The sequence below is a fragment of the Dromiciops gliroides genome, chromosome 3 (genome assembly GCF_019393635.1).
Source record: "Dromiciops gliroides isolate mDroGli1 chromosome 3, mDroGli1.pri, whole genome shotgun sequence".
NCBI classification, from domain to species: Eukaryota; Metazoa; Chordata; class Mammalia; order Microbiotheria; family Microbiotheriidae; genus Dromiciops; species Dromiciops gliroides.
The window spans coordinates 650,935,968-650,953,256 of NC_057863.1; the positions used below are offsets into that span (position 1 = coordinate 650,935,968).

At 42.7% G+C, this 17,289-nt stretch overlaps 1 protein-coding gene and 1 pseudogene across 1 annotated transcript; one reads left to right on the forward strand and one right to left on the reverse strand.

Moving 5' to 3' along the window:
- Positions 1 to 4,367: 4,367 nt before the first annotated feature.
- LOC122745419 lies at positions 4,368 to 4,918 on the reverse strand (annotated as a pseudogene).
- Positions 4,919 to 15,512: 10,594 nt separating this feature from the next.
- LOC122748265 (polyadenylate-binding protein 2-like) lies at positions 15,513 to 16,785 on the forward strand. Its single transcript, XM_043993931.1, is given in 4 exon segments — positions 15,513 to 15,539; positions 15,729 to 15,816; positions 15,819 to 15,891; positions 16,062 to 16,785. Coding segments are annotated over 4 exon segments (912 nt in total).
- Positions 16,786 to 17,289: the final 504 nt, after the last annotated feature.

Below are 17,289 nucleotides of genomic sequence, written 5' to 3' on the forward strand. Positions count from 1 at the left end.
GCTTTTTTCTTGTTTCCATCATGTGAACTACCTCTCTCCATTCCACCTCTCCTCTCCCCCTTCCCCAGTCTATTCCTCCTACCCCTCAACCCTATTTTAAAGATGTCATCATAGGTTAGCTAGGTGGCACAGTGAACAAAGCACCAGCCCTGGACCCAGGAGGCCCTGAGCCCAAATCAGGCCATAGACAAAGGACACCCCACCCTGTTTGCCCCACAAAGAACAAGGATAAACAAAAAATAAATGCTTTATAGATATCATCCCTTTATATTCAGTTCAGACCTGTGTCCTCTGTGTATTCCTTACTAAAAAAAAGTTCTTATGAGTTGCAAGTATTATTTTCTCATGTATGACTATAAACAATTTAACCTTTTAATGTCCCTCATGATTTCTTTTCCCTGTGTACCTTTCTATCATTCTCCAGGATCTTGTATTTGAAAGTCAAATTTTCTATTCAGTTCAGGTCTTTTCATCACAAATGCCTGAAAAGTCCTCTTTTTCATTGAAGTCCCATTTTTCCTTTGAAAGATTATACACAGTTTTGCTGGGTATGTGATTTTTGGCTGTAGTCCCAGTTCCTTTGCCCTCTGGAATATCATATCCTGTGCCCTCTGGTCCTTTAATGTAGAAGATGCTAGATCTTGATTTATTCTTGTTGGAGCTCCATGGTATTTGAACACCATTTTTCTAGCTGCTTGCAATACTTTATCCTTGACCTGGGAGTTCTGGAATTTGGCTATAATATTCCTGGAGGTTTTCCTTTTGGGATCTCTTTCAGAAAGTGATTGATAGATTCTTTCAATTTCTATTTTAGCTTCTACTTCTAGAATATCAGGGCAATTTTCCCTCACACTCTCTTGGAGGACGGTGTCTAAGCTCTTGTTTTGGTCATGGTTTTCAGGTAGTCCAATGATTTTCAAATTATCTCTCCTGAATTTATTTTCCAGGTCAGCTGTTTTTCCAAGGAGATATTTCACATTGCCCTCTATTTTTTCATTCAGTTGGATTTGCTTTACTGTGTCTTGGTTTCTCATAAGGTCACTAGGAGGTGGAGTCAAGATGGCAGGGGAAAGACATTAAACACACAGAGCTCCTGATACAATCACCCCCAAAATAGCAAAAACCACACAAAAATATGGGCTGAGGGTCTTCTCCAGCTATAAATACATTTCAGGGTGCTGTGCTGGGTCATGAGTAAAGCCTAACCCCACAATTGGGCTGATGAACCAGCATATTCTGGAACTGAGTGCGTGGTCAGGTTAAATGGCTGGTCGGGGTGAGGGGTGGTAAGTGCAGGGGCACCAGTTGACTGGGAGGAAGAATTCAACTGTCCCACCCCAACAGGGAACCAGGAAGAAATCCTGAGCCACAGGAGGCCCAGGTAGGGGAGGGGTGCAGGCTAGTTGAAGCTAAGAACCACACCACAGAAAGCTTTGCTGATTGGTTGTTTAGTAAGTAGGCTTGAGGTTATCTCTGGACCAGAGAACAGGCCAGGTGAGATTAAAACCTGCTCCCCTTCAAACCAAAATGCCTAGGACCCTCTGAAGCTGGGAACAGGAGCGGAGCTGAGAAGCACCCCCCCCCCAAGTGGAGAGTTTAAAATCAAATAAAATCGAGGCCAGGCAGGCTGAGAAGAAGCCCAATCACCCCCCCCCCCCCAGCCATGCTGTAGCTCGAACAGTGTGTTCTGGAAGCAGGGCTACACTTTAAGAAGGAGTTAAAAGACAAGAAACAGTAAGCCAGGATAAGTAGGCAGAGAAATCAGAAGACCATCAAAAACTTCTTTGGGGGAAAGGTAGACCAAAATGCAACCTCAGAAGAAGAAGATAACAACAGGGTCAAAGCTCCAACATCCAAAGCTTCCAAGAAAAATATAAACTGATCTCAGGCCTTGGAAGCTCTCAAAAGGGACTTTGAAGAGAAAGTAGGAGAGACAGAAGGAAGATGTAGAGAGAGGGAGGAAAGAATGGAAAGAGAAATTAGAGCAATGCAGGAGAGTCATGAGAAAAAAGTCAATGGTTTGGAAAGCCAAATGGAAAAGGAGATTAAAAAACTATCTGATGAAAATAACTGCCTAAGAATTAGGATTGAACAAATGGAAGCTAGTGACCTTATGAGAAACCAAGACACAGTAAAGCAAATCCAATTGAATGAAAAAATAGAGGGCAATGTGAAATATCTCCTTGGAAAAACAGCTGACCTGAAAAATATATCCAGGAGAGATAATTTTAAAATCACTGGACTACCTGAAAACCATGACCAAAACAAGAACTTAGACACCATCTTCGAAGAGATTATGAGGGAAAATTGCCCTGATATTTTAGAAGCAGAAGCTAAAATAGAAATTGAAAGAATCTACCAATAACATCCTGAAAGAGATCCCAAAAGGAAAACCTCCAGGAATATTATAGCCAAATTCCAGAACTCCCAGGTCAAGGAGAAAGTATTCCAAGCAGCTTAAAAATGGTATTCAAATACTGTGGAGCTCCAACAAGGATAAAGTAAGATCTAGTAGCTTCTACATTAAAGGACCAGAAGGAATGGAATATAATATTCCAGAGGGCAAAGGAACTGGGACTATAGCCAAAAATCACATACTCAGCAAAATTGCGTATAATCTTTCAGAGGAAAAAATGGGGCTTCAATGAAAAAGAGGACTTTTCAGGCATTTGTGATGAAAAGACCTGAACTAAATAGAAAATTTGACTTTCAAATACAAGACCCTGGAGAAGCATAAAAAGGTAAACAGGAAAAAGATTTCATGAGGTATTTTAAAAGATCAAACTGTTTACATTCCTACATGGGAAGATAATACTTCAAACTCATATGAACTATCTCAGTAAGGAAATCACAGAAGACACAGGTCTGAACTGAATATGAAGGGATGATATCTGTAAAGCATTTATGTGTTGTTCTTTGTGGGGCAGACAGGGTGGGGTGTCTTATGTTTGGGGCTGGATTTGGGCTTGGGGCCTCCTGGGTCCAGGGCTGATGATTTTTTCACTGAGCAACTTAATTAACCCATGATGACATCTTTAAAATAGGGTTGAGGTGTAGGAGGAATAGACTAGGGAGGGGAAAGGGGAGAGGTGGAATGGGGAGAGGTAGCTCACATGAAAGAAACAAGAAAAAAACTTATGGAGGGGAGGGGAAGAGGGGGGAGGAGTTGGGGGGTGAGTGAACCTTAATATCATCAGAATTGGCTCAAAGAAGGACTAACATACATACTCGAATAGGTATAGTAATATATTTTTGCCCTGAGGGAGGGGATGGACATAAGGGGAGGGAGAAGGGAAGGAGGGAAAGGCAGATTGGGGGAGAGAGCAGTAAAAAACAAAACACTTTTGAGGAAGGTGAAGATGTTCTGCATTATTGTACAAGTATGACATATTCAATTGCTTGATCTAATAGGGAGGGTTGAGGAGGGAGGGAGGAAGAAAATTTAGAACATATAATTAGCTCAAAGACATTAATCTCATCAGAGTGGGCTCATGGAGGGAATAACATTCATACCCAATTGGGAGGAGTAATCTATTTAACCCTACAGGAAAATAGGAGGGGAAGAGGATAAGGAAGGAAGGGTGAAAAAAGGGAGTGCAGAGCCTGGGAGGCGATAGTCAGAAGTAAAACACTTTTGAGGAGGAATAGGTAAAAAGATAGAAAATAGAGTAAATATCATGGGAAGGGAATAGGATGGAGGGAAATAGTTATGATGATTGATTATAATGGCAAAATATATGGTACCTACTTTACTGGGCTATTATGAAGAAAATTCTCTGTCACGTTTAAGGTACTATATACAGGTTATGATGAACAAGATACTATCAGAAAAACATGGAAAAACCTACATGAACTGAAGTAGAGTGAAATGAATTGTATACAAAATAACAGCAATAGTGTAACATGATCTGCTGAGAAGCATGTTGTTATTTTCAGCAAGGTAATGATCCAATATAACCCTGAGGGATTTATGAAAATTGCAACCTATCTACAGAGAAAGAACTGATAGTATCTGAAAACAGATGGAAACACATTTTAAAAAATTGTTTTTTCCTCTTTGACAATTCCTTAATCTGAAGTTTTGGGGTGTTTTTGACTGTTTTCTCTCACAACCTAGCTAATGTGGGGATGTTTTCCATGAGTACTCATGTATAACTTATTTTGAATTGCTTGAGTTCTTGTGGGTGGGGGTGGGAATGGCATGAGGAAGAGATGTTGGAACACAAAGTTTTTTTTTTTTCATCAGTACCAAGTCACTTTTTTGGTACAGATTATGAAAAGGTCAGATAACCAAAAAATGCATGCACAGAAAGACAGGAGGAGTGGACCCCACAGTTCCCAGGTGTGGGGAAAGCCAGGTTTGTGGCTTAGCTCTTGTTGTCACTGTCTCCAAGGGTGCACTTGTCAAAAAGATATTCCACCATGCCAGAATCGAGGCCCCCATTTTGCCCAGGTTGGTTACGCGATCACCCAGTTGTTTGATGGATTTTACCTGTTCTTCGAGGTAGTGGGTTTTGATGAAATCACATAAATGGGGGTCGTTTTTGTCAGCTGCCAGATTGTACAGTTCCAGTAACAACTGATTGACATTTTTTTCCAAGTGCAGAGCACACTCCATTGCATTCAGTCTGCTCTCCCAGTCATCGCAGTCTGGTTTCTTGATGTCCTGCAGGAAGATGTGGCCACCGCATTGGTTCTGCAGTTTCATCAGCTTCTCAGCATGCTCCCACTCTTTGTGGGACTGGTGCAGGAAATACTTGACAAAGTCCTTCAGTGCCATGTCATCTCAGTCGAAGTAGTAAGACATAGACAGGTAGACGTAGGAGGCATAGAGCTCCAGGCTGATCTTCTGGTTGATGGTGGCCTCAGAGTCCTGGTGGTAGTTCTGTCACACCTGAGAGGGAGATGAGGTAGTCATGGTGGCAGAGATGGTGGAGGCGGCTTAGAAGAGGAGGTGGAGGGAGGAGGCAGCTTCAGCTGAAGCTGGGGCAGTGGCGGCAGCAACAGCCAGGGTGGCTGAGGCGGACAGCTACTGCTTGAATGGTAGGACGGAGAAGTGTTGGTTAATGGAGGTGAAGGTGGAGAGGTGGCTAAGGGCAGCTCCATCAGCGAATCGAGCAGCGGGTTCTTTTCAAGAACTGTTGAAGCAGGAAACAGCTGTGACTCCCCTTCCCTGTGCTTCTGGCAGGAACACAAAGTTTTAAATATTGATGTTAAAATTTGTTTTTACATATATTTTGGAAAATAAAATTACATTAAAGGCACAGACAAAAAAAATCTAATTGCTTTGATTAAAAAAACAAAAACCAAAAGAATGAGATGGCATAGCCCAGCCATCCGGTGCTATGTGGGGGGAAAATTAAACCAAGAGAATCCAACCTCAGCTCCTGCCAATGGCTGTTCTCTCAGCCTTTCCCAATTCAGTGTAGTATTTGGACTTCGTGCACGTCTCCCCTTCTGTGACAGTTCAATGCTTGCTCTTGTATGTATTTCTCTCATGGATGGCTGGTATCTTGGTTGCTCTGAATCTGATAACTCAGAATAAAGGCAATTATTAATGTCTCAAATGGTAAGTTCCCATAATCCAAGGCTCATATGGATTTAACAACTGAGGATAATGATGACAGCAAAAAATGTGAATTTGCTTTGACTCAGGATATAATATACAATATGCAATCATTCCAAATAACTACAAATATATAATTACCATCACATAGAAAATAGATGATAAATGTAAATGACTGACATTATTCATTATTACATAATTTCTATGAATACATTACTCATCAAGTGTGGGTACTGGTAATCAGTGATGTCAGTGAATCCAATCAATTTCCTCAAGCTGGAGCCTTTGGGCATTCCAAACCCCATTATTTTCTCACATGAGTATACCCATTTGTTTGGTGAATGAGGTAGGGAGTGAGTGGAAATGAGAAGTGATGTATGATCCCTAAATACCAAACTAGACTCTCCAATCAAATTCAATTACATTCTGGTTATGTCTTGGTTCAAAAAAGACTTTCCCCCCTTTCATGAGCCAGGAAAAGGTTAAATGTTAGTCCAGTTCTGAAGTGCAAGCCTTGAAACTTTCACAGAAACAGCCCCCCAAACCTGTCTTTCTATAATCAGTGAAACGACTTTATCTGTAACACAAAAAACATTCATTCCAGGATTGTGTGTGTGTGTGTGTGTGTGTGTGTGTGTATGAGAGAGAGAGAGAGAGAGAGAGAGAGAGAGAGAGAGAGAGAGAGAGAGAGAGAGAGAGAGGTGATAGAAAGAACTTTCCCACAGTTCAGAAATGCAAAAGAAGAGAACCAAATCTTTCTAAAAATAAAATGGCTACAAAGACATGGAGAGACATATAAGAACAAATAAAAGAAACAGAAACAGACCAGCAACTTTTTTTCTTTTTTTTAAAGTTTTTTTTAGTGAGGCAATTGGGTTTAAGTGACTTGCCCAGGGTCACACAGCTACTAAGTGTTAAGTGTCTGAGGCTGGATTTGAACTCAGGTACTCCTGACTCCAGGGGCGGTGCTCTATCCACTGCGCCACCTAGCTGCCCCCAGACCAGCAACTTATAAGTGCTGAAAATTCCTTGCTAACCTAGGCTTTAGGTCCACAAATCAAGTTAAAATGCCCATCTTTGTCAATCACATAAATATGTTCACATTTCATGGCCTATAAAATTTGACCCTTGGCTGTCCCCTTACAGGAACCAAAACCATCTTTGGATACATTAGTATTCATGGTGTAGGGACCAAATTTAATATGGGGAAAATTAATTGGGTGGCTCACCATAATATTGGGGTTCAGAAAATAATGAGGACCCTCTAGGTCCAAAGTTTCCTCCCTTCCAAACTGCCTTTTTAGTTATTTCTCCCAGGCCAATAAGAAAGGAGATTAACAGCATCTTTTCCACAAACAAATCAGTTTTTATTAATGGGAATAAAATATATAACAAAGGTGAAGTTAATAAAGCCAGTGACAAGGGACTAGGGGAAGAGAAAAATGTGTAAGCTCCCTGGCCCTAGCAAAGACTGACTCAATCCCCAAACTTGCTTCCAGCTCAGCTAATTTGAAGAGCTTGCCTCATTTCTATTAACTCACCACCTGGGCTCCATAGTTTCCGCTGTGCAGTCCCTCTCCAGTCTGCTCTCGGAAGCTCACCAACAGGAAAAGAGAGCTCCTCTGAGTGAGTGTTCCCTTTTCTCCTTTATCTCTCCCTCCCCCAAAAAGGGAGGTCCTTCAAGTTGCTTGGTCAAGAGTGGTCCCCATAGTGATGTCAGTAGTATACATCACTCAGGGCAGGCCAGGTGTGGTCTATATCTAATCATCTCAAGTAGGTACTTAGTTGATTTCTCAAACAATACTAGATCAATCAGGTGGGACCCCTAGTCATCTGCCAAATTCCAGTATTCTCTCTCTCTCTCTCTCTCTCTCTCTCTCTCTCTCTCTCTCTCTCTCTCTCTCTCTCTCTCTCTCTCTCTGTCTCACTCTCACTCTCACTCTCACTCTCACTCTCACTCTCACTCTCACTCTCACTCTCTCCCTCTCTCTCTCTCTCTCTCTCTCTCTCTCACACACACACACACACACACACACACACACACACACACACAGAAACAAAGACAATAACAACAATAACAAAATAACCCTAAACTTTTGTATTTCTAATGTGGTACAGACATTTTATTTTCTTTATTTATGCCAGGCAGTAGACCACTAGGAAAACTAGGGCACTCACTTTTCATATACCCTCTTCAACTGCAACACCTCTCAGTCAGCACCCTGTAAATGGGACCAAAAACCCAGACTATTTCAGCCACCTCAAATTCTGGATAACCTCTGACAGAACTTCTCCCAAAGCTCTCTTTGGTGGAGTCTTCTAGCTAGGAAAAACTAAACTCAATTCTGCCTTAGCTAGGAAAAACCTTCATCCAAACATCCAGCCCACTTATCCAAATGGTAGTCTAAAACCTGCATCAGGCTGGGATACCCTTAACAAAACAATGCCTTACCTCTGTGCCCTGTACCATGGACAACCTGCTTTCTCTTGCAATGAGTAACTCAGTCACAAGAGAGGGGATTCTGAAATATAAGTGGAGAAGTGAAAATCCCCCAAATTGAGATCTTATAGGTGTGGTAAAAATTATTTGTGGTAAAGATTAATATTGGAAGTTTTAGCTGAATCATTTGAGAGATTGCACATGCTACTGAAGCGAATTTTGAAGGACCTCCCCTTTTGGGGAGGAACACTAGAGGAACTTCTGGAACGCCAACTTGAAAGTGAGGACTGGAATGGAAGTTTGCTCTCTCTGGCTGCTGATTTAGCAGTGGTGGTGCTCAGGTGAGGGGAGTTTGGAAGCAAATGGTTGGTGTTCGGCCTTGGGTGTGCTAGTTCTCGGCCTGGCAGGCAGTTTGAGATTTGGTGAGTTTTATAAAGGAAAATACTAAATTCCTTTAAACCAGCTTAATCTCTGGGATCGAATAGACTAAGCTTAGATCTAAGACCATTCATCTGTATCTCTACTTCTTTATTTCCCTAATTGGTTTCACCTTTTGTTGTCTAATTAATTCCCAAGCAATAAAAACTAATCCCTCACAGATTAAAGCTCAGAGGCTCCTTTTTCTCATTGGTCTGGGAGATTTATATATATATATATATATATATATATATATATATATATATATATATATATATATATATAAAAGGGAAAGTTTAAAGGGGGAGATTAATGCTCCGCATATCCAACTTTAAATCTCACATAGGGAAGGAAAACCCATGCTGGCATGAAGCCCTGTATCTGAACCCTGGGGCCAGTCTGAGTCACTTTTCTCTTCATAACCCCCTTGCTGCCACCAAAATGTCAATTGGCAATCACAATGTCATGAAACTTATATGAAAGCCAGGTTTATTACAAGGGAAATGAACATGCATGTGGAATCCATTTTTACATATGTTTAGTTTTATAAAAGCAGGACAAAGAGAGGAGGGAATACCACAAAGGGATAAAATATGGGAAGGGGAATGATGCAGCAAAGGTGGGACAAAGGACAAGACCACTCCCCACAGGGGGGAGTAGGATGATAGCAAAAGCCTCATTCTTTTCCCTTGGGACCTGCTAGACTGTGAAGATAGGAGGGTTTGCTTATTTGCAAAGGACCCCAACTACATAAGCATTATCCCAGACTGGTACAGACTGGTTGGCACCTGTCTTGCCTCCCAGAGTAACACAGGGGTCTGTTGGGAGGGGGGATTTGAGACTTGGATCAGGGGGGATAGCTAACCCAAAGAATTGGAGGCTCATCATGAATCTTGTAAGATAAAAAAAAAAAAGATTGGGAGACAAATATATGGGTAGGGGACAGAATCATTATGGAGACTGTCCCAGTGGGTTAGAGAAGACCTGGTCTTTTGTATGTTTACAAACAAAGCTGTATGCAAAGTAGCTGGGAGGGGCAAAGCAATTGGAAGGGAAACAACTGGTTAGGAGTGCCTGGGTATGAATAGCAGCCATATGTCAATATATCATCTTTGTTCCTTGCAGACTAGGGTCTTTGTGCTTGGCCACACTGCATTCCTAAGATGGGAGGCAGAGCTGTTTTTCTCTTGGGAAAGGTTAAGGATTCCTTGGGACTTAGGGTCCCTCCTCCCACAAGAGATCCAGCTTGGGATGCAACAACAAATTATGTCAGTGTGAGTGAGATTTTCCCCACCCCTTAGTTATAAGAGATTTAAAGAGATTTAATTATGATAATAATTAGTATATCAACTAAAAATTGTTATTTACTATATCTAGATATTTTATTCTATTTTATTTGTAGATTAAGTGAATAATAGAGCTAATCTCAATGCTGGATGATTAGCAATGCCATATGATCATCAAGTCTTGCTAGTGTGATAAAATAATGGGATTTGGCAGATGCCCAGGGGCCCCACCTGAAGATTGATTTAGAAGTGTTTGAATTGGGTGAGACTGAGAAACTAAGTACCTACTTAAGGGTGATTGGATAGAGACTACACCTGGTTGACCCTGAGTGACATGTTGTTCTCAGAGGTGTCATACTACTGACATCAGCAAGAGACCACTCTCAACCAATCAGCTTGAAGGACTTCCCCTTTTGGGGAGGGAGACAGGAACTAGGAAGTGGAGGCTCGCTTTCTGAAGTGGTCTCTGTTTGTGGAGGAACCAGTGTGGTGGCAGATGGGAGAAAAAGTAGGGTCCCCCTGGTTGTCCAGGACTTTTGGCATGGTGAGAGATTTCTTGTGGGCTGCTAGGAAAGGAAGTTTGCTTTTTCTCTCTAGCTATACCGAATAGATCCAAGCTAGGATTTTCCATGCTATAAGGAATCTGTTCTCAATCTCTCTCTCTTCACTTACTTATAATATATTTTAATAAATCCTTAAAAGCCTATACTCTTGCTGAATTTATAAGTGATTTTAGCCAACTTCCCCCCAAAAAAACTGGGGGGCAGATTAGAAGCCACATTTAGACTTTAAACAACACACTACAAACTATCCCTAGCCATCACCTGTCGCTTCTAGACATCACCTTCTCCACCTCAGCATTTGATGTCCAGTAACTCTAGTGGGTAAATTGGGATTCTGATTAGCCATCCTAAGTAGCTTCTAGCTAACATCTATTATATCACAGTTTGCAGATCGTGTTATTCCATGATAAAACCCTGGTGAGCCCCAAGCTCTGGGTCTCTCAGGACCTATCCCTGCTTGAGACCGGCTTTATTGTGAGATCGGCCTTCTCTCAATAAACCTATTTTCTTCATCTTAGAGATTTTGTTGTTTCTTTCCTTCATCGGACCTAGAAATTTTCACATCAGCTCAGGAAGAATTTCATCCTTGACACATTCAAGGCCTCCTGTATGCTCTGGGGCCAGTGCTTCTTAAAAATATGGCAGCTAAATTCAGGAAACCCCTTAACAGCTCTTAACACTACTCAATTAAATTGTATACAAATTCTGGTTAGCAGTCACCTTTTTCTTGGGGCTTAGGGGAAATTAATGTAGAGGATGAACCTGTCATTATGGAGAGCAGTCTGGAACTATGCACAAAGGGCTATAAAGCTGTATATACCCTTTGACCCAGCAATACCACTATTAGGTCTTTTTTCCAAAGAGATCATAAAAAGGGAAAAGGACCCACATGTACAAAAATATTTATAGCTGCTCTTTTTGTGGTGGCAAGGAATTGGAAATTGGGGAATGTCTGAACAAGTTGTGGTATATGAATGTAATGGAATACTATTGTGCTATAAGAAAAGATGAGCGGGCAGATTTCAGAGAATCCTGGACAGACTTTCATGAACTGATGATGAGTGAGATGAGCAGAACCAGGAGAACATTGTACACAGTATCAACAATGTTATGTGTTGATCAACTGTGATAGACTCGATTCTTCTCAGCAAGGCAATGGTCCAAGATAGTTCCAAAGGACTCATGATGGAAAATGTTCTTCAAATAAAAAAAAAAAAAGAACTGTGGAATCTAGATGCAGATTGAACCATACTATTTCTATTTTTTTGTTGTTGTTCTATTGTATTTTGAGGTTTTTCCTTTTTGCTCTGATTCTTCTCTCATAACATGACTAATGCAGAAATATGTTTAATGTGATTGTACATATATAACTTTTATCAGATTACTTGCTGTCTTGGGGAAGGGAGAGGGAGGGGAAGAAGGTAGAAAAAATTGAAACTACAAATCTTATGAAAACAAGTGTTGAAAACTATAATTGTAACTGGAAAACAATAAAATATTTATATGGAATATGAACCTGCACCAGAAGCAGCCTTTAGTCCCATATATTCTCCTGGAAGAGTTCATGCAGCAGGGAGGAGGTATCACCTTCTTACTTCATGGCTTCATGGCTTTGATCGTTTTCTTCTCCCAAAGTGAGATGATTAAATCTTTTGTATCATGTAGTTTTTATTAATAATTTATTGAAATGTAACTCTGGGACACTAGGCTTTTACAAAACCCACTGGGGGGGTGCAGCTAGGTGGTGCAGTGGATAGAGCACCAGCCCTGTGTGGTAAAAAAATGTAAGTTTTTAACAGTCAGTTAGCGATAACAGAAAGACGCCAGTTTTTTTGAAGGACCACCCTTTCAGGGAGGAGACCATGACAAACAGCCAGGTCCGTCTGTTAGGCACTCCGCTTCCGGGGTGCAAGCCTAAAAGGCAAGGAGAGAATGGAAGTGAGGTCTTTGGGTCGGCTCTCCTTGTCTGATGACTGGCGCTGCACACAGAGACGCTGATGGAGGTTGGACTCGGCCAGGCTCACCGTAACATCATGTGCTTGACGCGGCTCTCCCCCTCAAAGGTGGCCTTGGGTTTTTGGTGAGTTTTATATGTAATATAGACTAAGCTTAGACTTAAGACTATTTGTTTTGCATTTCTACTTTCCTGTCTCTCTAATCAATATCACTTTGTAATTTCCAAACAATAAAAACTCTAACTAGAGACCAGAGGCTTCTTCCATTTACTATTCTGGGAGATAAATAAGGGAAAGGTTAAAAAGGGGAGGTTAATGCTCTAGAATCCAATTTTAAATCTCACACCTGGAGTCAGGAGGATCTGAGTTCAAATCCAGTCTCAGACACTGGACACTTACTAGCTGTGTGACCCTGGGCAAGTCACTTAACCCCAATCTCCTCACAAAAAACAAACAAACAAACGAAAAAAGGGAAAAACACCCACTGAGATCCAAATGAAGCTACTTGACTATGTCTTTAAATCCAGATCACTTTGGCTCTCATTAATTGGCCAATAATGGATCTCAACCCAAACTTTATTTGCTGATTTGGTTTTGATGGTTCAGAGTGAGTGTAAATAGCAATTGTTTTTGTTCTGGCCAGAAACTCTGGGGATCTTCTTTCCCAGGTTGATTCTGCTGGGAAGTCAAAGTAGGCCATCTATTGCCTCAGTTCTCATCTAACCTTAATCACTTAGTGAGCATGGCCTCATACAAACTAAGACCTGGGAAAGACTCCCACTGCATCTAGGGCCATCTCCAGTCATCCCGACCTCTGTCTTGTCACTAGACTCCAATGACTCTGAAGGAGAGAGTGGGGCTGGTGACTTTGCACATCTCTGCCACACTTAAATCCAATTCACTCACAAGTCAATACACCACCCTAGTTGGCCCTCTTTGAGAATGGAGGTGAAACAACAACAATGGCTCTAAAGGTATGATGGCTTAGTATCTATAAAATATTTTAAAGTTTAAATAAAGTTGTTTTATTTCTGAAGCTTTGTGTGTCCAAGTGTTGATCAAGGGAATTTGTGTGAATTTTTTCATATAAATTTCATTAGTTAATGCCAATAAGCCAAAATGATTCAGAAACAGGTTTGACTGCAGCTTATTATAATCAGTGTGACAAAAAGAAGCAGTCCATGAAAATGAGTTTCATTCATAATTTGACTAGAAGTATTTATCTGTTACATAGGACAAAAATGGCTTGCTCATTACAGTATAGCTGGTCATTCAAGGAAGAAAATTGTATATGTTTAATACTTTGATATTTGCTCAAGTTATTTACTTTCAGTTGCTCCTTCTCTCCTTAGGGGGGTGAGATTCTAGATATTGAAGCCTATACAGAAGCACATAGCTCACAGCACTCTTTGTAGGTAGGTCACCAATGAATTTAGCTAAGAAATACTTCCAATTGGAACCAAGTCTGTGATTATTCTAGATTGTATGGAATGAGTTTTCTATAGTAAAACAATGAATGAGTAATCCTGTTCAAATGAACTAATTATTGTATCTACATAGACCACCACTACTCTCAAATTCTCTTCAGATCCTTATGTAATTTGCCTGCAATCCAGAGCATGCTCTATATACAAGTGTTAACCGCACATTAAATGATATACATTTGTGGTTAAAATTATTTGTGGTAGAGATTAATATTGAAAGTTTTAGCTGAATCATTTGGGAGGGCCACACATGGCCCACCCTGAGATTGTGCATGCTACTGAGCAACTTTTGAAGGACCTCCCTTTTTTGGGGAAGGAAAACTTGATTGATCTCTTGTTGTATGAAATGACTTCTCTTCTCACTAAGGCATCCTTTAAAAGAGTCAGGTGATTGGATTGATTCATTCAACTGAGCTCCCATCCCAGCTCTAACATTTCTACAGGTGTTCCCTTCACCCTCTTTCCCCTATAAATTTTGGAAGCTGAATAACTATTTTTTCTATCGTGAAGGTATCCAGTAGAAACAAAACAAATGCTAACTGACTAATTGAAGCTGAGGATCAGCCTTCTGGAGGGACCACAGAAGGGCTTTGATGTCTTGGTGAACTTCTGCAGCAACAGGAGACACGGGAGCATCTGAGCTGCCTTGCTTCTCCCCAGGCAACAGGCAGAACTTTACCTGATGGATGAACCAATATGAAAGTGTAGTTCATGGGTTGTCCACCAGGTGCAAACTGTATTCAAAGAACATGCTAATCTGCAGGTGAGATGCAGGGGAAGCTCCCAGACACAGCACCACTGAGTCCCTTGGAAAGTTTAAACCCATTCTGGCTGAGTTCTGAATTTAGAATAGACTTTTTTATTTTCAAAAAACATTTTTTTTTATTTTATTCATGACACATATTAAAAAACAAAAAACTCCTCCCACCCTTGGAAATACCTAAAAAAATAAACAAAATCGGGGAGCTAGGTGGCACAGTGGATAGAGCACCAGACCTGGATTCAGGAGGACCTGAGTTCAAATCCAACCTCAGGCACTTAACACTTACTAGCTGTGTGACCCTGGGCAAGTCACTTAACCCCAATTGCCTCACCCCCCCCCCACACACACAAATAAATTAAAAAAATAAACAAAATCCCAAAGCCCTCCCTCCATTCCCTGTTCCCACTTCCTCCTGCTCCCTCCAAAGTCAAATTAAAAGAAGAAAAAGGAAAAAACACTAACCCCCATGCCCCCAAGAGAAGGTCGTGCATTTTTGTTGTTGTTGTTTTTCGGGTCATTGGGGGTTAAGTGACTTGCCCAGGGCCACACAGCTAGTAAGTACTCCAACTAAAGGAAAATGATGTTTTACATGCTGCTATTGCTTGCTTGATTATATTTTATTTTAAAATTTCACCAAAATGTCCCTTAAGGAGATAGTCACATAGTATGCTTTCTCTCAGGGTTTTGACTGTTTGGTCTTGGTATGGAGGCAGTATTTGGAAGTCATAGAGTCAAGACTCAGAGCAGAGGGATAGATGAGTTGAGGAATTCAGCATCCCTTTTTCTCAATACCTTAGCAAGGTTTTGTGATAAAGATGCAGATAAAACCTGGAAAAAGTCGCAGTCTTCAGAAATGTGATGAAGACTCTGCTCTTGCGATCATTGTCTGAGTGACCTAGGACAAGCCTCAGTCTCAAAGAGGTCAGCTAACCATCAAGTGTGGAGTTCACACCCTTCTTGAGGTGTGAATGTCCTTTGGGAAGAGGTGTCAACCCTGGGTTTGAAAGGTATATATTCTCTGACTGTTTAGCAACAGACATGGTTTCTGACTCCCTGAAACCATCGGTAATTTTTTTTTCTTTTTGCAGGGCAATGAGTGTTAAGTGACTTGCCCAGGGTCACACAGGTAGTAGTTGCCAAGTGTTTGAGGCCGAATTTGAGCTCAGGTCCCCCTGAATCCAGGGCCAGTGGTTTATCCACTGCGCTACCTAGGTGCCCCAAGCCCCCATATGTATTTTTAAAAGTCTATTCTAGGCGGCTATGGCAGCGGGCGCAGCGGGCGGTCGAGGCTCCGGGCCAGGGTGCTGGCCCCATGTTGTGCCCGGGACCTGGGGGGAGCCGGGGAGGGGGCCCCGGCCGACGCAGGGGACTATGGGAACGGGCTGGAGACGGAGGAGCTGGAGCCCGAGGACTGGCTGCCGGAGCCCGAGGACTGGCTGCCGGAGCCCGAGGACTGGCTGCCGGAGCCCGAGGACTGGCTGCCGGAGCCCGAGGACTGGCTGCCGGAGCCGGAGCCGGAGCCGGAGCCGGAGCCGGAGCCGGAGCCGCTGCCCCGGAGCCGGAGCCGGAGCCGGAGCCGGAGCCGGAGCCGGAGCCGGAGCCGGAGCCGGAGCCGGAGCCGGAGCCGCTGCCCCGGCCCCGGCCCCGTGCTCCCCCAGGAGTTCCCGGCATTCAAGAGGAGGAGGAAGAGCCAGGCCTGCTTCAGGGCGACCCGGGGCACGGCGCTATAGAGGACCCGGAGCTGGAGGCCATCAAAGCCCGAGTAAGGGAGATGGAGGAAGAGGCAGAGAAATTGAAGGAGCTTCAGAAGGAGGTGGAGAAACAGATGAACAGGAGCCCACCGCCAGGCAATGCTGGCCCCGGGATCATGTCCATTGAGGAGAAGATGGAGCCTGATGTCCGGTCCATCTATGTGGGCAGTGTTAACTATGGTGCCACAGCAGAAGAGCTGGAGGCACACTTCCATGGTTGTGGTTCAGTTCATCGAGTTACCATCCTTTGGGACAAGTTCAGTGGCCATCCTAAAGGGTTTGCATATATAGAATTTTCAGATAAAGCTTCGGTGAGGACGTCAATGGCCTTGGACGATTCTCTTTTCAGAGGACGACAGATCAAAGTGACACCAAAACGGACCAATCGGCCGGGGATCAGCACCACAGGTCGGGGTTTTCCGCCTGCTCGCTATCATCATGCTAGAGCTACTAACTACAGTAGTTCACGATCTGGATTCTATAGTGGCTTCAACAGCAGACCCCGGGGAAGAGTCTACAGGGCCCGGGCTAGAGCGACGTCATGGTATTCCCCTTACTAAAAAAACAAAACAAAACAAAACAAAAAAGTGTGTAATAGGAGGAGAGAGAGGGGGAAAAGGAAAGAAGAAAAAAAAGAATTTTAAAAATCCCCCAGAATATCACATTGATGGAATAAAAAAAACTTAAAAAAAAAAGATATACTGTGGAAGGGGGGAGAATCCCATAACTAACTGCTGAGGAGGAATCTGCTTCTGAGGGTCTGGTCAGGAGGAAGGGCTCCCTAGGGAATGGGACAGGGGACTGGCTGCACATTCACTCTGGGGGTTCGACATGGACAAGCTTCGACTTCTGCAAGCAGTTCCCTACCCCTCTCCCCCTGCCTCCTCTCCTCATTTCACCCACTGGGGCTGTTCAGGGGTGGGGGCAGGATGGTGGGAAAGGTTTTACATAAGGGTATGTAAGGACACAAAGCTGTTCTGCTTGTTACCCTCCCTCCATCTCTTCCTTGTTCTCATTCCTGCCTGCCTCTTATCCTGCCAATTATCCCCCTCCCACCTCCCCTC